The sequence below is a fragment of the Mytilus californianus genome, unplaced genomic scaffold (genome assembly GCF_021869535.1).
Source record: "Mytilus californianus isolate M0D057914Y unplaced genomic scaffold, xbMytCali1.0.p SCAF_10, whole genome shotgun sequence".
NCBI classification, from domain to species: Eukaryota; Metazoa; Mollusca; class Bivalvia; order Mytilida; family Mytilidae; genus Mytilus; species Mytilus californianus.
The window spans coordinates 71,433,062-71,451,524 of record NW_026262582.1 but is presented as its reverse complement, the minus strand read 5'-3'; the positions used below and the strand labels follow the sequence as shown (position 1 = coordinate 71,451,524).

The 18,463-nt window shown below is 35.0% G+C and overlaps 1 protein-coding gene across 1 annotated transcript; it reads right to left on the bottom strand.

The window, feature by feature from the left end:
• Positions 1 to 5,254: 5,254 nt before the first annotated feature.
• LOC127718469 (ras-related protein Rab-5A-like) lies at positions 5,255 to 17,616 on the bottom strand. Its single transcript, XM_052224515.1, has 6 exons — positions 17,432 to 17,616; positions 14,072 to 14,240; positions 11,366 to 11,517; positions 10,375 to 10,497; positions 7,599 to 7,692; positions 5,255 to 5,433 (listed from the first exon to the last, which is right to left on the bottom strand). The coding sequence occupies exons 2-6, from the start codon at positions 14,220 to 14,222 to the stop codon at positions 5,297 to 5,299; spliced, it is 657 nt and encodes a 218-aa protein (XP_052080475.1). The 5' UTR covers positions 14,223 to 14,240; positions 17,432 to 17,616; the 3' UTR covers positions 5,255 to 5,296.
• Positions 17,617 to 18,463: the final 847 nt, after the last annotated feature.

Here is an 18,463-nt window from a genome sequence, read left to right as displayed (position 1 = left end):
TTATCTTTTTATTTATTTGTGCAACAATGTACTATATCTCCCTGCGGACAGAAAATGTTGTACCTCGCAGTTTCAGAATCTAAAAAAAACATTGATAATTCCGTTGTTCATACCCTAAGTACAGTGAAAACAATGTCAAGCCAATGGTTGAAATGTCAATGGAACGTTGTTAGCCAACCACAACGTTTTGGTGTAAATAAGTCTCGGTTACCAAGACGTTTGAATTTTACAAATCAAACTATATCCATAATGCGTCTGGATGATCGAGACTAGTGTACAATTTGAAAATATTACCCAGAATGCTTCCGATTCTTAAATGGAAAAGTTCAATTTCACGTAGAAGAACTCGTTTAACTTTACCCTTGGAATTAGAAGCCAAGAACTTGAAGGATGCAACATAATTATGTTGATCAAATAATGATCTTTCAATGGGATTTTTTAACGCGCTGCATATTGAATACACCTTATCGCTATTTGGAAATCTGTCCCGGTTGACCCGAGTATCTGCCCCGCTTGAACTATTGACGTCATACAACAATCACTTTTCCATTGTGGCGTCATAAATGTTGTATTATGACGTCAAAACTTTACGGGAACCTTTGTGATGTCCAGTAATGGCGGACAAATAGCGAAAAGGTGTATACTAGCATCTAGACTCCTCACCTGATCAAAACTAACTTAATTTTCCAGGTCTGGATCGAAGTTAGCGAAACTCCACTTCTCGTTAGCCAATTGAATAACGAGGGTCTGGAATGGGGGTCCTTTATTTCTGTATTCTTAATTTTTTTTAGACATTTCCCGGTCTATTCTTTATAAAATTTTCCTGGTTTTCTCTATTCGTTATATTTTAGCACCCCATTATTCTCTATTCTTTAATTTTTGTTGCCCTTTATTCTGCACGTTTTGTCCATTATTCTCTATTTTGTAAACCCCATCCAGATCCTCAATAATGAGGCTCCTCATGGGGGTGTCAAAGTTATCACAAATTTTTTGCCAATATAATCACATAATCATTAATTATTTTTTTTAACAAGATAATCAAATAATCAAAAATACAGTCCTAGATTATCAAATAATCAAATAATCATGAAATATTTTGTCTGGTAATCAAATAATCACTATAAAAACGGCCAAGTAATCACATAATCAAAAACTCCATGAGGAGGCTCAATAATGGACGTAAGACGACGTACAAATCTCAACGTCTAGAAAGTCAAGACTTTGCCAGCATTTTGTAAGCTAAGCTTTAGACTTTTGTCATGAATGATCTGTAACCGTCACTTGGTAAAATCCATGAAGTGATTGTGCATTTTAAAACAAATTACTGTCTTGAACGTTAATTGTAAAAAAAAAACAAAACAAAAAACGATTGAACTGCTAAAGATAAGCACTTCATAACATCTAACTTTTTTTCAAATTTAAAAAATGAAAACATCCATATTAAATAAAAATGAGAGCATATACGTCAATAAGACAGCATCCCAGCCACACAAATAATCAGAGGTCATTTCAGTGAGGTCAATAACAGACACCCAAATGTGTCTTAACCATGTGTCAAGCTCTAAATCGACTTGAGTTCAAAAAGTTGTTAAAAACTAAACAGAAACTAGTTATCCAATCTGTCGTTGGGGCCTCGGTTGCCGATTAGTCAAAGTATTATCTGTCGTGGGGGCCTCGGTTGCCAATTAGTCAAAGTATTATCTGTCGTGGTGGCCTCAGTTGGCGATTGGTCAAAGTATTATCTGTCGTGGGGGCCTCGGTTGGCGATTAGTCCTAGTATTATCTGTCGTGGGGGCCTCGGTTGCCGATTGGTCATAGAATTATCTGTCGTGGGGCTTCGGTTGCCGATTGGTCAAAATATTATCTGTCGTGTGGGCCTCGGTTTGCGACTGTTCAAAGTATTATCTGTCGTGTGGGCCTCGGTTGGCGATTGGTCAAAATATTATCTGTCGTGGGGCTTCGGTTGCCGATTGGTCAAAATATTATCTGTCGTGTGGGCCTCGGTTTGCGACTGTTCAAAGTATTATCTGTCGTGTGGGCCTCGGTTGGCGATTGGTCAAAATATTATCAGTCGTGGGGGGCCTCGGTTGGCGATTGGTCAAAGTATTATCTGTCGTGTGGGCCTCGGTTGGCGACTGTTTAAAGTATTATCTGTCGTGTGGGCCTCGGTTGGCGATTGGTCAAAGTATTATCTGTCGTGGGGGGCCTCGGTTGGCGATTAGTCAAAGTATTATATGTCCTGTGGGCCTCGATTGGCGATTGGTCAAAGTATAATCTGTCGTAGGGACCTCGGTTGGCGATTGGTCAAAGTATTATCTGTCGTGGGGGCCTCGGTTGGCGATTGGTCAAAGTATTATCTGTCGTGTGACCTCGGTTGGCGATTGGTCAAAGTGTTATCTGTCGTGGGGGCCTCAGTTGGCGATTTTCAAAGTATTATCTGACGTGGGGGCCTCGGTTGGCGATTGGTCATAGTATTATCTGTCGTGGGGGCCTCGGTTCTCGGTTGCAGATTTGTCATAGTATTATCTGTCGTGGGGGCCTCGGTTTCCGATTGGTCATAGTATTATCTGTCGTGGGGGCCTCGGTTGCCGATTGGTCAAATTATTATCTGTCGTTTGGGCCTCGGTTGGCGATTGGTCAAAGTATTATCTGTCGTGTGGGCCTCGGTTGGCGATTGGTCAAAGTATTATCTGTTAAGTGGGCCTCGGTTGCCGATTGGTCAAAGTATTCATCTATTCTATCATAAGCCTGTCAAGATCAGCACTATCAGATGATTTCGAACTCCGCACGTGTCAGATGCGTTCCAATCTTAATTGACTAGGATTGCCAATTTTCCTGCCGATTGTCGGTGGTTCTCTGAGGCCACTCCGTCTTCCTCCACCAGTAAAAAGTGGTCATCAAGAAAAAGTCAATAGTGCTGAAATTGGCATTAAACACCTAGAAGCGAACAAGTAGCAATCTAATCTGTCGTTCACTGTGGCATTTTCATTTGTTTTAATATAGATTGAATGGCAACATTTGATCCCATCTTGATATGTTATCCGGCATTCCTGTCTAACATTCTTACCATTTTTGTTTACCTATTCTTAATTCGTACATGTAATGGAGAGAAGGAGCTTATGCAAAATTTGTAGTCTTCTATTTAAGACGGATGAATATCGAACCCACACATTTGAGCATGCGAACCACCATCAGATAGTGAGCATAAAAAATATATCAATAACCGCATTGGATAGTAAACTAGTAATTGATAGTAAATAGTAAGTAAATGATGTTTTTAGTATATTTATGAGGGTATGGATGGGGGTCCTTCATTTCTGTATTCTTTAATTGTTTAGGCCACTTTCTCTATTCTTTATACTTTTTTCCCACTATTCTTTATATTTTAGCACCTCATTATTCTCTATTTTTTATTTTTTTGGTCCATTTTTCTCTATTCTTTATATTTTTTGCCCATTATTCTCTATTCTGTAAACCCCCATCCACACCCTCATTTATATAAGTCTCACATTATAAAAAAACACAAATTTAATTGAAATTAAAAAAAAAAAACAACAACAAAAATTCGTAAGGGTTCCGCGGAACCCAGTGTCTCGCCTACTTTTGCTGTTAGTCGCAGGCTCAACAAAAATGGGGGAAAATTTTTTAAAGATTTTCCCCTAGATACTATCTTTTGATTGTAAGAAGCTTCTGTACAAGTTTGGTAAAAATCCAGGATGGTTTATGAATTTAGTAAATGTTTTAAAAACTTTAACTGCAGACTGTATGTAATGTTAACTGGAAGAAAAACTAAGTCCATTTATAAGTAATATACGGAAAAACAGGAAATAAGTTTTTACAAAATTTCCTTATAGATACTAGCTTTTGATCATAAACAAGCTTCTGTCCAAGTTTGGTACGAATCCAGGATAGTTTAAGGGAAAGTCATTAAAATTTCAAAAACTTTAACCACAGAGTGAATATTTGTGGACGCCGCCGCCGAAGACGACTACGACGGAATGTAGGATCGCTATGTCTCGCTTTTGCGACACAAGTCGCAGGCTCGACAAAAATGAAGAATTTATGAAAATAAGGGAGGTAAACAAAATTGCACTGTCCCCAAGTACCTTGATCCGTTTAGGGTGTTTTGTTCTTAACTAGTTAATGATTGAGGATATGGATGGGGTTTACAGAATAGAGAAAAATTGGCAAAATATGCAGAATAAATGGCAAAAAAAAATAAAGAATAGAGAAAAATAGGGAAAAAATAAAGAATAGAGAATAATTTGGTGCTTAAATACACAGAATAGAAAAAAGTAGGCAAAACATATAAAGAATACAGAAAAATGAACTAAAAAATTAGAGAATACAGAAATGAAAGACCCCCCCCCCCCCCAACAATAACCTCGTGATTTACATGACAAACGTTATTAAGATGAGCTTTTACAAATCCTATTTTTCGTGATTTTCATCGATGATTTAAAATTTAGTTTCTGTTTATTTTATTTACCTCAGAACTGCCTCGGTGGTATCGTGGTTAATTGGCGGGAGGTCGTGGGTCGGATTCCGTTCGGGTCAAACCAATTTCTTGATTTGTATTGGCTGTTTCTTGGCTTCTATGGAAGGGAATGAATTTATAGTTGGTCTGGAGCTTGATAATGTTGAGTTTTGTAGCCACTTCCTGTTTACAATAGTTCGAAATTTTATAGATTGTAAACAATTCGTTTCGGCGTATTCATTTGGCCATAGATTGATCTGTTTCCTACCGCCTGTGGTTTTTGGTTGCCCCATTGATAAAACTCCCCCTTTTCACCTCGTCAACTCCCCCAAGTTAAAAGGTCGTGGCCTAAATGATACGCGTTGAACAGAGAAGTACCAAAGGCTAATATTTAAGATCTTTCTAACACGAACAAACAAATCAAACAAATAACTTCCAGGAGTAGAGAACAGCCACCACCAGACTATGAAGGAATGGTCAGGGGATCCCTTATTCCTACTTCCCTACACCCCCCCCCCACCCCCCAATTCCATCCACCTTACTCCCACTTACCTCCGCCAAACTCCCAGACCAAAATCAGTCATTTTTTTTTATCCAAGAATAGTCCTAATTATACTTCACCGATTCCCGCTTCCTCCCCCCCCCCGGACTCCTGCTTCCCGTCACCTCATTCCCATGTTCCCTTACCCCTGTCCACCCTCATCTAGACTATCGATGTGAAATTAACCACTATAGAAGAGTTACAGCTCACATTATATCTTAATAAATAAAAGCATCTATGTTTAGCTTATTTAATGTTCAATCATGATACTATCGAGGTTACTCTTTCTGAACTGTATATTCTCCCCGATGACAGCATCTGTGTTTATGTTTATAGGTACTAGTGTCTATTTTGATAGAGGTCTGACGCAATATAGATCGTCGCTGCGTTTTATCACCCGACAATATCGACTTGGCTGAAAAAGAAAATAATGAATTCATTTATTCAATGTGCTCCTAACGGGCATACGATACAGTTACAGGGGACGTAATGACGTACCTCGCTAACGTAAAATGTTATTTTTCGCGATGTCAAACTGTGACATACATATCGGGAAAAGTTGCATTTTTCGACTGATTTTAATAATTAGCTCGACAACGAGTACATGGACCCCTCTTTTTAAAAATGACATTTAGCTTGATTGTGTGTATGAAGATTATTTGTACCAATTTTTATGAACAAATCACCGATATATTAGATAAATGTACAGCAAAAAATGACGTTTCTTTATAAAATTAAAATGAAATATTTCCAAAGAACTGTTACATAAATTAAGAGCATACTTATGTGAAGAAGATATTCCAAATTATTTTACAAAAATTCGCTTGCGTTTATCTTTTATAACAAAAAAGTTAGGTTTGTTTGTCCACAGGATAGAAATTTCCTAGTCCGAATAATTATGATGTCTTAAAAGGCTTTTGTTTTTCTGTGACGCCTTCTAGAAATTTCCTAGTCCAAATAATTATGAGGTCTTGAGCCAGTAGGAAGGCGTCACAGAAAAAAAATTAAATTAGCCTGTCAAGACGTCATAATTATTTGGACTAAAAATTTTCAAGGAACCGAAATTTAATTTGAGTAATCGGTCTAAAATTTGGACACCATTTATCTCTAAAAGTAACACATGAAGGTATATTTTATTATTACATATCTGAATTGACTAGGTAACAACTAGCATGTATACAAATTTTTAACGATTTACCATGACTAATTGGTATATTGTATAGATATAAGAAGATGTGGTATGATTGCAATTGAGAGAACTCTCCATCCGAGTCACAAATTGTAAAAATAAACCATTATAGGTCAAAGTACGGCCTGCACCACGGAGCCTTGGCTCACACCGAACAGCAAGCTATAAAGGGCCCCAAAAATGACTAGTGTAAAACCATTCAAACAGGAAAACCAACGGTCTGATCTATATGAAAAACGAGAAACGAGAAACGAGAAACGAGAAACACTTATGAACCTCATCAACAAACGACAACCACTGAACATCAGGTTCCTGACTTAGGACAAGTGCAAACAAATGCATCGGGTTTAAACGTTTTAATAGGCGCCAACCTTCACCCTACCTGAAATAATTATAGTGTAACATCACAACATAGAAAGACACACTTTAAAATATCAATTGAAATGGCTTAACTCAATCAAAATACATATTAACAAAAACAAGTGAACATACACTGAACGAATAAATTTGATCTATGACACAATGTAAATATAAAACAAGGGGGCTAGATGTAAAACAATATCAAAAAGACAACCATAACCTTGGACAAAATGCCGCCAAATAAAATAACGTACACAGGTAAATAAATAAATTGTTGTAAGGTATACATGGAGTACGAAAATATTGTTTACAAAATAAATAATTTTGTTGTTCATAGTACGAGAACAGAAGTTAAAATTTATCGTCATACCAAACACTTATCAAAGGTGGTATATATTAAAAATAGTGAGACGAGATATAACACTAAATAAGTAAATATCAAATAACAAAAATGCATTACAAATTGTATCAACAGGTCAAATTAACACGAAAGTACGATTTGAGGGTACTCGCAGTTACTGAAAGATGGTTAAAAGTCAAAAACAATAATAATATAGACATCGTTCTGTCTATTGTTGTTAACTAAGGTTCTGAATCATCTCTAGATGTTGTTTTGTTATTTGTTTGTTCGATTGTTGTGACTTATTTCAATGATCTCCTTTCATATCCCTGACATCTTTACATTCCGGTCACTGTACTCCCCATACAAATCATACTGTGACAAGCAACAGCTAATTTGCTAGATGTGTGCGTATAAATTAAACCTTATTATATTATAGGTTCTGGAAGGGGTTTACATAATAGAACATACAATGTCACGATTCATCAAAAAGAGCAGAATGAAGTAAAATAAATAAAGAATATAGAACAATGGGGTGCTAAAATACAAGGAATAGAGAATAATCGTCAAAAAAATAAAGAATAGAGAAAAATGGTTTAAAAATTTGAAGAACATAAAAATGAGGGACCGTGACACCACCCCCCCCCCCCCCCCGATCCAGAACCTCATATAGTAAATTCCACGCACATACCAATATCCGTAAACAACCTTTGAACATTGTCTCCAGTTTTGGCTGACACTTCCATGAAGTAAATCTTCTCTTCGTCACAAAAACTCTCAACTTCCTGGAAATATACATACATTGATAAACTCCTTCTTACGCAAAACCCGAATAATTCAGTCGTTATTTTCCGCTGATCTTCCATTGCTACATTAACAAATAGGAATTAGGAGAGATCAATTACTGGGAGGGTCTGAATTATTCGGGTTATCTTACGCAAAGAGTACATACTGAGTATATAAAACTGTTGCTTGAGTTTAGAGTACAAAAACTAAGTGTACAGAAAAACTAACAAGACAAATAACATAACTCCTCTGTGAATACTAGTAAACCAACTTATTTTCGCGAGCGATTTATTTTCGCGACTTTCGCGAGTAGAAAAATATCGCGAATATGTACAACTTTGATTATTTCTTACTTAACTACATCAAGTAAATTTGAGAATCGAGAAATTAAATCGCCGCAAAATTGACTAGAAAGGGCTAAACGCGAAATAAAGTATCCGCGAAAATAAGTTGGTTTACAGTACTAGTAAGTGTAGACCTACTAAAGACCAAGTGCACGATTACCTTACAGAACATTTCGCAACACTAGTTGTGCAGCATATCTAATAAGACCAAATGTTCAGTACATCTACTAAGCCTAATTATACAGAGCTTGTGCGTGCACTAAGTAAAAAGAACTTCGTCTATCACTAAGACGTGTACAGAACTTTGCTTAGAATAGAACTTAGAAGTGTATAGAACTTTGCTTAGAATAGAACTTAGAAGTGTATAGAACTTTGCTTAGAATAGAACTTAGAAGTGTACAGAACTTTGCTTAGAATAGAACTTAGAAGTGTATAGAACTTTGCTCAGAATAGAACTTAGAAGTGTATAGAACTTTGCTCAGAATAGAACTTAGAAGTGTATAGAACTTTGCTCAGAATAGAACTTAGAAGTGTATAGAACTTTGCTCAGAATAGAACTTAGAAGTATATAAAACTTTGCTTAGAATAGAACTTAGAAGTGTATAGAACTTTGCTTAGAATAGAACTTAGAAGTGTACAGAACTTTGCTTAGAATAGAACTTAGAAGTGTATAAAACTTTGCTTAGAATAGAACTTAGAATAGAACTTAGAAGTGTATAGAACTTTGACTAAGACCAAATGTATAGAACATCTACCAAAACCAGGTGCACAGAACTTTTACCAAGACTGAGTGTACAACAGATTATCTACTACACCTCATTGTGCACAGATTCTGCACAAAAGGTGTACAGAACTCAGCTAATAATAGGTTAAATAACAATATCTACCACGTACAGGTGTACAGAACTTCTACGAATACCAACTGTACAAATCATCGACCTAGATCAAGTGTACAAACATCTACCACGACTAAGTGTCCAGAACATCTACCACGACTAAGTGTACAAACATCTACCACGACCAAGTGTACAAATATCTACCAGGACTAAGTGTACAAACATCTACCGCGACTAAGTGTACAAACATCTACCACGAGTAAGTTTACAAACATCTACCACGACTAAGTGTACAAACATCTACCACGACTAAGTGTACAGAACATCTTCCAGAACTTATACTAAGACTAAGTGTACACAACATCTACCACGACTAAGTGTACAGAACATCTTCCAGAACTTATACTAAGGCTAAGTGTACACAACATCTACCACGACTAAGTGTACAGAACATCTTCCAGAACTTACAGTAAGACTAAGTGTACACAACATCTACCACGACTAAGTGTACAGAACATCTTCCAGAACTTATACTAAGGCTAAGTGTACACAACATCTACCACGACTAAGTGTACAGAACATCTTCTAGAAATTATACTATGGCTAAGTGTACACAACATCTACTAAAACTAAAAGTAAAGAACTTATACTTAGACTATTTTTAAAGATCAAATGTACATAACTTGTACTATAATATGTCCAAGTGCTGATAAAACCAAAAATGAAAAACGTAAATTTAAATCCGGACAAGGAATCAAAGCTATCCACAAGCGAGATACATTCCTTCATTTAGAATTATTTCCAAAATTTTATCACTGCAAAAAAACAAAACAAAAAAAAATATCCGTAGTTTCATGCCATAACCTAAATACTGGCTACTGTGTTGGTGATATTATACAAATATAGCTTTTGTATGAGGTCGATACCAGGATATATCGACCTAAAGATGCATATCGACCTTGGACGATCGACCTGAAAAAAGTATATTGATTGAAGACGCAGTCCGAGGTCGATATGGTTCTTTAGGTCGATATATCCTCGTATCGACCTCATACAAAGGCTACAATTGTTATATTATTATTGTCAATAAGCCAGAAGTACAGCACCAATTCATTTGAGTGGTTGTTACGTTTCTGTCAGATATTCTAAAACTAACTGTGCAATATCACTTTTTCCAACAAAAAAAAAATAACCGTGCAATATCACTTTTCTATCTCCTGTTTTCAGTATATCTTTGAAAATATAGTTGAACATGTTACTCTTTCTAAACGAATCAAAATAGTTAGAATATACACAATAATAATATCAGAACCGCTGAGTATAAATATTGAATATTCCGTGTTTCGTGTACTCTATTAAATCTTAGAAATTTATTTTAACTTACTGCTGTGACAAAATCAGGATTTGTCCGTTAAATTAAAATAAAACATTACGTTTTTTTCACAACAAGCGCATTCTTTCATCACAAATTCAATCAGTTCTGAAAATAATATTTTTTAACCTTTTCTAAAACTTCCCGACTTGCTTCGAGGTCTAGTTTGTTACCAACAATTGCTAATTTTAGTCCCTGTGGTCCGTTATCTCGTAAGAAACCAATCCAAAAATGCACACTTTTAAATGACTCCTGTAAATAAAATCATGGAGTAATTAAGTCTGACAATGTTATATTGTTAATTACAGATACACCGTGTCAAATAATACCATTGAAATTTCGATATGTGATAATGGATCATGTCTACGATACGTTGAACGAGTTCCTATTGTCTATCATTCACCGTTTCAGACTATAAGGAACTATGTAGTCAATCTCGAACTCCGGCGCAGAGTTCATGAGGGTCTGGATGGAGGGTTCTTCATTTCTTCATTCTTTAATTCTTGAGACAACTTTTCTGTATTCGTTGTTTATTTTGTCCATTTTTCTCTATATTTTAGCACCCCATTTTATCTCTATATTTTAGCACCCCATTTTTCTCTATTCTTTATTTCTTTGCCTATTTTTCTCTATTCTAAATGTTTTTATTTGTCCTTTAATCTGCACTTTTTGTCCATTATTCTCTATTCTGTAATCTCCAGTCAGACCCTCGTTCATATCACGGAAAAAGAAAACCAAATCATAGTTAACAGTTTTTGGCTTGTTATCCTTTATTGGATTGTGTTTCTACAATTTTGTATGCTTTTATATCGGTTTTGATCAGTTTGATATTTTTTTATAAACCACATGTTGATTAAACTAAGTTTTCTCGTATCATTTCCCGTCATATCCATTCCGAACATTGCAATCGGCATTTTCCATAAAATCTGTAGAGATACAGATTCTTCCCCTTAACTCCGTTTAGTACAATATTCATTCACTAACGATAGTTAAATTAAAAAAAAAATTAAAACAATACTTGGTAAACCTTGCATTTTTACAATATTGAAACAAAACTATATCGAGTGGATAAATATCGTAATTAACCGGGTTGTGTGGTACATGTACCAACTACACTTACCTTTGATGTGATGTCATACACAATGATGGCGACCTCTGATCCACGGAGGTACATTGGTATTAGACTCCGGTATCGTTCCTGACCGGCAGTGTCCCAAATCTGGAACGCAATCTTTCCTCCGTTGAAATCGAGAGAATTTGCGAAGAAACTAGCTGAAAGTATATTATTGTTTGTGTTGAATAACGTTGTGTGGAATATTACTGTCAAGTCTTCATTCAACAGTCGATCTTATAAAGATGGTGCAAAACGTTGGTTTTTTTTAAAGTAACATTCGTTTATAAGGGTTATTGCTATCTTTGATATTAGCAATATTTCCCCCAAAAAACATGTACAGAAAACAATACCTGTCATTACCGAGTCACATGAGACTCGATCTAATTATTACCGAGTCACATGAGACTCGATCTAATTATTACCGAGTCACATGACACTCGGTCTTATTAGTCAGACGGTGCACGTCACAATGGGATAAATCTGTTCATCTGTTCTCATTGTTAAATATTAGCTTATTCCGTATGAAGTAATGACTTTCTTAATGTCTGATTGGTTAATATTGGGGTGCATCTATTATATGTGAGCGTATCCGTAAGTGATGCCGGAAAAAAATCATGATAGTAGGTCATGTAAATGACAGTGAATTGTTCAATCAAGTTGATAGTGAAGTGTTGAATCAATATTTTTTAATGACGCAAGGTCAAACGCAAAAGTCATTCAAATTAATTGAGTTTTGTTCTGTCTTTATTATTTAATTGTGTTTGCTTCAGATATAAATATTATTTTAACTTTCTTATTCATAACGAATTTGCTACTATATTTTATATCAGTTCTTCACTCACAAATCATCAATAAAATTACAGTTATCACTCATGTGTATCGTTATACCTGATAATACTATAACACACTTATCTACAAATAGCCGAAACAGCGATTTTGTTTTAAGGCGAAGTGTACGTAATATATATATAACTACTCCACAGAATTTTTTTATATTTTACATGTGGATTCTGCTTGTAAAATTACATCAGAGTATAAAATAAAAAAGGGGGTAACCGTTTTCGTTTTTCAGATACAAGCTGTTAAAACTAACAGCATGATACGCCAGAAATACAAAGGATATATATAGGGAAAATCATAAAAAACGGCAGATATTTTTACTTTATCATGATTTTCTAATTCGTTGGTCAACAGATTTTTTTTAAAATTCGAAATGCGATTCAAAAATAAACGACTAATCTATTGGTGCAAAGAAAGTCCTTAGCAACCGTGCTAGTTTTCAAGCTACATTCTCTTGAAGTTTGATTTTTAGCGGAAAATTATAAAATATTCGGCAACGTTATTGATGTCTGCTGTAACGTCACCACAAATTCTACTATATAACGCTAGTATACCCATTGTAATGTACAGTATTGTCATACAAATCGTGAGTGTGTGTAACACATTTTCCTAAGTATTGGAAATGCTAAAAAAAAATAAAAGCGTAATCGGTTGACATGGTTGATAATGATACAAACTGAAAAATGTTTAAGGATATTTCTGCTGCCAAAATAATGCAAATTGGCAAATAAATATACTGCAAGTGAAAGAAAGTTACTGTATAGACTTAAACTCCATCTTTTCTTGATTAGACCGGGTTCCACATCTTTTTTTTATAAATATTTGTATTGTTCTAATAATTTTAAATAAAATATCGAGTTGTCCAGATTAGTACAGGATGGAGAGCTGTCTGATTGGCACTCATACTACATCTTCCTATATCTGAATACACTAATTCAGTATATACACTTTTAAGGAATCACTCTAGTATTTTGTCTGTCTATGAAGAAATAGCATAAACAATGTGGTGCCCACTGAATAACCCGCGTAGCGGAAAATTTAAAAGTGTGCACGACTTTTTTGAGGTTCATGATTTCGAATAGATAGAAAAAATATTAGTCATTCCTTATAATTTAATTCTAAATTCCATTTCTAAGGTGGAAATAATGAAAAACACGTTGATGACGTCACGGTCACATGACAAAATTATGTCTATGAACTGATAGACAAATATCTTTCAGTCAATCAAGGTCGTTAAAAACTTCCATTTGTTGTCAGCCAATCAGAAGACGTGTTACATCGAAAATTAAATTATATATATATATATATATAAAAATCTCGTCTTGTACCTTGGAACACCGGTAAACTACCGTTGCCTCTAATTTCTCCCAATATACTCGATTTTTATTTCTTTAAAGTATTTTGGTAATTAGAACAGTGGCGTTGGAGTGGATTTAAAAGAGGGGACAAAAACATAGTTTTCTCCATGTTCCCTCCCTTTACACCAGTGTAGAAAATTTATGCAATAGCACAAAAAGAAGAAATGCTCGAACACAGAACATATCTATATTCTTCAACAAGGTTTAGAACTTGACATACATTTTCTTTGAAGTGCATGCTTTTTTACAAGTCATGTCATAACTCCTCCTCATTCGTCATTTACGGTCTTTTAAACGATTATTATGTAAGTCTTTTAGTTGTAAAACAAAAATATGAAAACGTTATAATCATTGATCGAGTATTCATTGTTTTTAGTGCCACCAGACAATCTCAATGTTTTGGTGTACGCTTTCAAAATCAATTCCGAGGACGAATTAAATTCGGAATCGGCAACTTCTGGTCAACGTGGACGTTGCTTACCAAGTGCGAGCACTTGTTCGTTCATTAGCTTACCTGCAATAGTGCTCTGATACTTTTCTTTGAACTGATCACGTGTGAAACGTAAAGCAACGGACGTCTTGCCAACGTTGAAATCTCCAATAATAACGGTTTTTACTCTATGGACAGAACTTTGTGCTAGTTGGTTGCTGAATCTGTCAACCATATCAACACTGTTTATTTACTGTAAGGGTAAATAAATCATTATGAATAAACAGATAAATAAAAAATAGAAAATAATAAAAGGTTGATGCAATTTTATTTTTTTTTTAACTTTTTGGGAATTTAATTTAAGTGCATGAGTAGCAAGGGGTATCTGCATTCAGCAAACTGTATGTCACTTTGACCTACATTTTACACTTCATTGACTTTGATTTAGTCTAACGTCCGAGTCAAAAAGGATATATCATGCGACCTACAATAATATAAGTTGGTGAAAAGAGGTAGCTAGGGGAGTATACATTCAGTATTAAAAAAAAGTATCTCAACTACATTTTATATTTCACGGAATGATTTTGAATTGTATGTCCAGGTTAATATTCAGAAACATATAATCATATTTAACTCGGCGGAAGGTTACGCCATTTTTGTTAGATTTCTTTTTCTCTGTAATTTGTCGATAGTAATTAATTATCCACAATGCACCTGTGTAAATCGCGGATGGAAATGGGAAGCGGTGATGATATCAAGCAAACAATCCACTCAAGCTGCATGATAGGGGGTGCCTTGAACTTGATATTAGTTGTGAACTCTGCTCCGTATTGGTGGCCTCAATGGGCATTGAGATGAAAAACTCCCATAAAGTACATAGATTTGTGTCATAAATAAATACACAACCGGTGTTCTTTTTCGTTATCTTCGGGGACATAAGAGCATCCAAATAAAAGTAAGAAATATCGGCCTATTATATTCAAGATTCAGTCTAAATATAAAAATAAGGAGATGTAGTATGATTGCCAATGACAACTTTCCACCAATTAAAGTCCAATGCACGGGGGGGTCTCACCATGGGATTTTGGGTACAGTTGTGCAGCTAGGATTTAAAAAAACACCCCCCATTCATATATTGAAATATTGTGAAATCCCTATACATATATTTCACAGCGAAATCATAACCCATTCATATATTCAATAAGTGCAAAAGGTTCGATATGTGACTTTTTTTTACTATACTCTAGTGGGTAAAGATTATTAATTGTGACAGTGTAATAAAATTTGATCAATAACAAAACTTGTGTCAATAAGTTTCAGCAGCTGTGGAAATTTTAATGACAAAGAGTTTGGGAAATTCAGTGAACATCGTTGCACAACAAACTGAAAAATTATGACCCATTGATATATTACAATTGGTCAATTACTACCTATTGATATATTTCCTCGGTAAAATTGCACCCCATTGTTATATTTGACGTATCAAAAAAGGGACCCATTCCAGCTGCACATATGTATATACCTTCATATAGGAAGAGACCCCCTCGTGGTCCAATGGCGTGGAAAGCTATTTTTCGGTTACTTAGTAGATGCGGATTTATGGGGCGCCAGGAGCCCCACACCCCTTATGGAGCTTCATTTTTGATTAATATAGACTTTTTAAAAGTCCTTCTCCTAACGTTGTCTTGCTGCCCCCTTTTTAAAATCCTGGATCGCGGCATCTGCTTAGTGAAATCGTACTACTCTGACCTTAAGATATTATTTCGGTTGATGGTTTTCTGTAACATGCATGCATAGATATACTGGCTATTATATCTATGCTGTAACATTGATTGATTAGTTGTATACCCCCATATCTCAAGGACTTTAAACAATGATTCGTACGCATAATATATGATTTAGGTAAAATTTACTGTAAAACAGGTTGATTATTGGATATTTGTATCGATTTACAAATGGGAGATAATCCAAAATAAACCGATCGTATTCACCACCGGCCTTCAAACTGAAAACTCACTTAATTCCAAGCTTGTATCTAAAATCGCATTGTGTGCACTACTGAGACATATCTGCGTATTCTATTTGTTTTCTAATCGAAAGGAGGCAATACATAACAATACCTACAAATAACCACGTTCTTTACCGTTCGATGTTGTGACAATGCACTCGGTGCATCACATTTGCGCGCAAAAATCCTTACGTTTGCGCGCAGGTTTTGATTGCATTTGCGCGCATTTTTTCACAAATAAACTCAGGTAAAATTGAAGGCCGTACCTTGACCCATAATGGTTTACTTTTATAAATTGTAACTTGGATGGAGAGTTGTCTCATTGGCACTCATACCACATCTTCCTATATCTAAATACAAGTAGATTATATTTACTTAACTATTATTTTTTAGCAGGATAAGTTCCGTTATTTTATGCACAAGCACTTAGTCCTGGAAATATATACATATAAAAATGTAAAAAAAAACATAGCAAATCTAAAGATTAAAAGTACTGATTTTATGTCGTACCGTGCTGAATATTGGAAGCCCCACTGCTTTAAGAAAATACAAAACACAAAAATAAATTGATGTGCTGAATACAATTGCTCATTGTATATATATATATATAGAGAGTGAGCATGGAATGATTCCGGAACGTTTGTAGTACGCATGGATTCTGCTAACGGTCAGAGTGATGCTCAAAGACTTGGAGGAAAAAGGGAATCTGTTGAAATACGTTTTCAATTATATACTGTGCATCGTCATAAAATATCCCCTCACTTATGTGTTCTGTCGATACGAAGAGTAAATCCGTCGTACACTAATGATATGTCCCCCGATTTGTGGCTGACAAACGAAACTCCATAATTGTGCCTTGATGCAACTTTACAAACTGACTTAAATTATATACTACAGCGATCACTATTCGGTAAAATTAGGAAACAGCACACTTTTTACTCTAAATTCTTCGCTATTAAGTTATATGTTTGTCTTGAGCTATGATCACTTTTGATTTTTTTAGAATTCAATATGAAAAAATATAGAATACAAATTTACAAATACGTTCAAAATTCTTAATAGCTATAGTCACATTTCTTAAGAATTATCTATATTTTTACCTCTGTTACCTGTAAAATGAATGCGCGAAAATGTAATAAAAAGCTGCGCGCAAATGTAAAAAAATTTAATCACCAAATGCGCGCAAACGTAATGCGCCCATCGTACTACAAATGCTGTTATTCGTTGCTTCATTAAAATCACATTGAAACATACCGAAAACTAACTTAATTATTACGATTTTTATAAGAAAGTGTTTTAGGATTTCATGAATGAAATAAGACAACATTTATGGTGGTCTAACGAAATAAATTTTAAAACACAAATGTATAATTTTGATCGTGAAAAAGACCGCCGAATATATCATATGTTCTTCTTTTATCTAAAATTCTGCTTACCTGACTTACGCAGTCTTTTCATAAACAATTTTCAGTACTGGTCTGCATTTTAAATATGAAATAATATTTTAAAATTGTTTATTAAGGAAACTTCCCACAACAAATAATTTACTAACTTTCCCGTATATATATTAACCACGATATCCTAATCCGGAACATAGACCCGGAAGCAATCCATGTAAATATTCAAGGACGCAACTTCACTTTAATTATTTTCGATTAAAACTTGAATTCAATTTGAAATTATTGATTTGTAATTAAAGTTTAAAGAATTTAAAAAAAAATGATAATAATTCATGTCGGTTATACGATATAGATTTTTCTCATTGTTGAAGGCCGTAAGGTTACCTATAATAACTTACATCCACTTTTTTTTAACTTTGATTGATAGTTGTCTCATCAATCTAATTAAAATATAGATCTCGGATTTCGTTATACTACGTTATACTACTTCGTATGTAGTATAACGTAGTATAACGAAATCCGAGATCTATATTTTAATTAGATTGTTGTCTCATTGGCAATCATACCACATCTCCTTATTTTTATACATCTGCAAAAAAGAGGAAAGAAATTGCGCTTATTTGTTTATAATACAAACGAGACGAGAATAATTCAGCACCTCTTACGTTCAGTGTCCTCCGTTAATAACTGGAATATTCGAGTGTACTCCATTCAGTTATCGTAGTGAGCGGAATATTATGACTGGATTATTTGGGTTATAATGTTCTGTCGTAGTATCTTTTCTGTTAACTCGAATAATACAGTGCCCTCTTACGGTCAGTGTCCTCCATGATGTGATCGTAGTGAGTAAACTGGACCCCTGTTGTGTTCACTTATCGCTACACTAACCTTCGGTGCGAAGCTTTAGATGGAATGGCGGGCCAGTTGTAGTGAGCGGAATATAACGACTGCATTATTCGGGTTACTTTTCTGTATGCAAGATCAACAGTCGAAATATATATAGCCCAACGAGAATTAGACTGACGTGTGCTTTCCCCTGACTCATTACTTCACGCTCGGTCTATTTCA

Excerpts from the sequence above, each read along its gene's own strand:
- LOC127718469 (XM_052224515.1), bottom strand. The coding sequence starts at position 14,222 with ATGGTTGACAGATTCAGCAACCAACTAGCACAAAGTTCTGTCCATAGA. Across the intron at positions 11,518-14,071 it reads GTATCAGAGCACTATTGCAG|CTAGTTTCTTCGCAAATTCT; the intron begins GTAAGCTAATGA and ends ATATACTTTCAG. Across the intron at positions 10,498-11,365 it reads TGTATGACATCACATCAAAG|GAGTCATTTAAAAGTGTGCA; the intron begins GTAAGTGTAGTT and ends TTTTATTTACAG.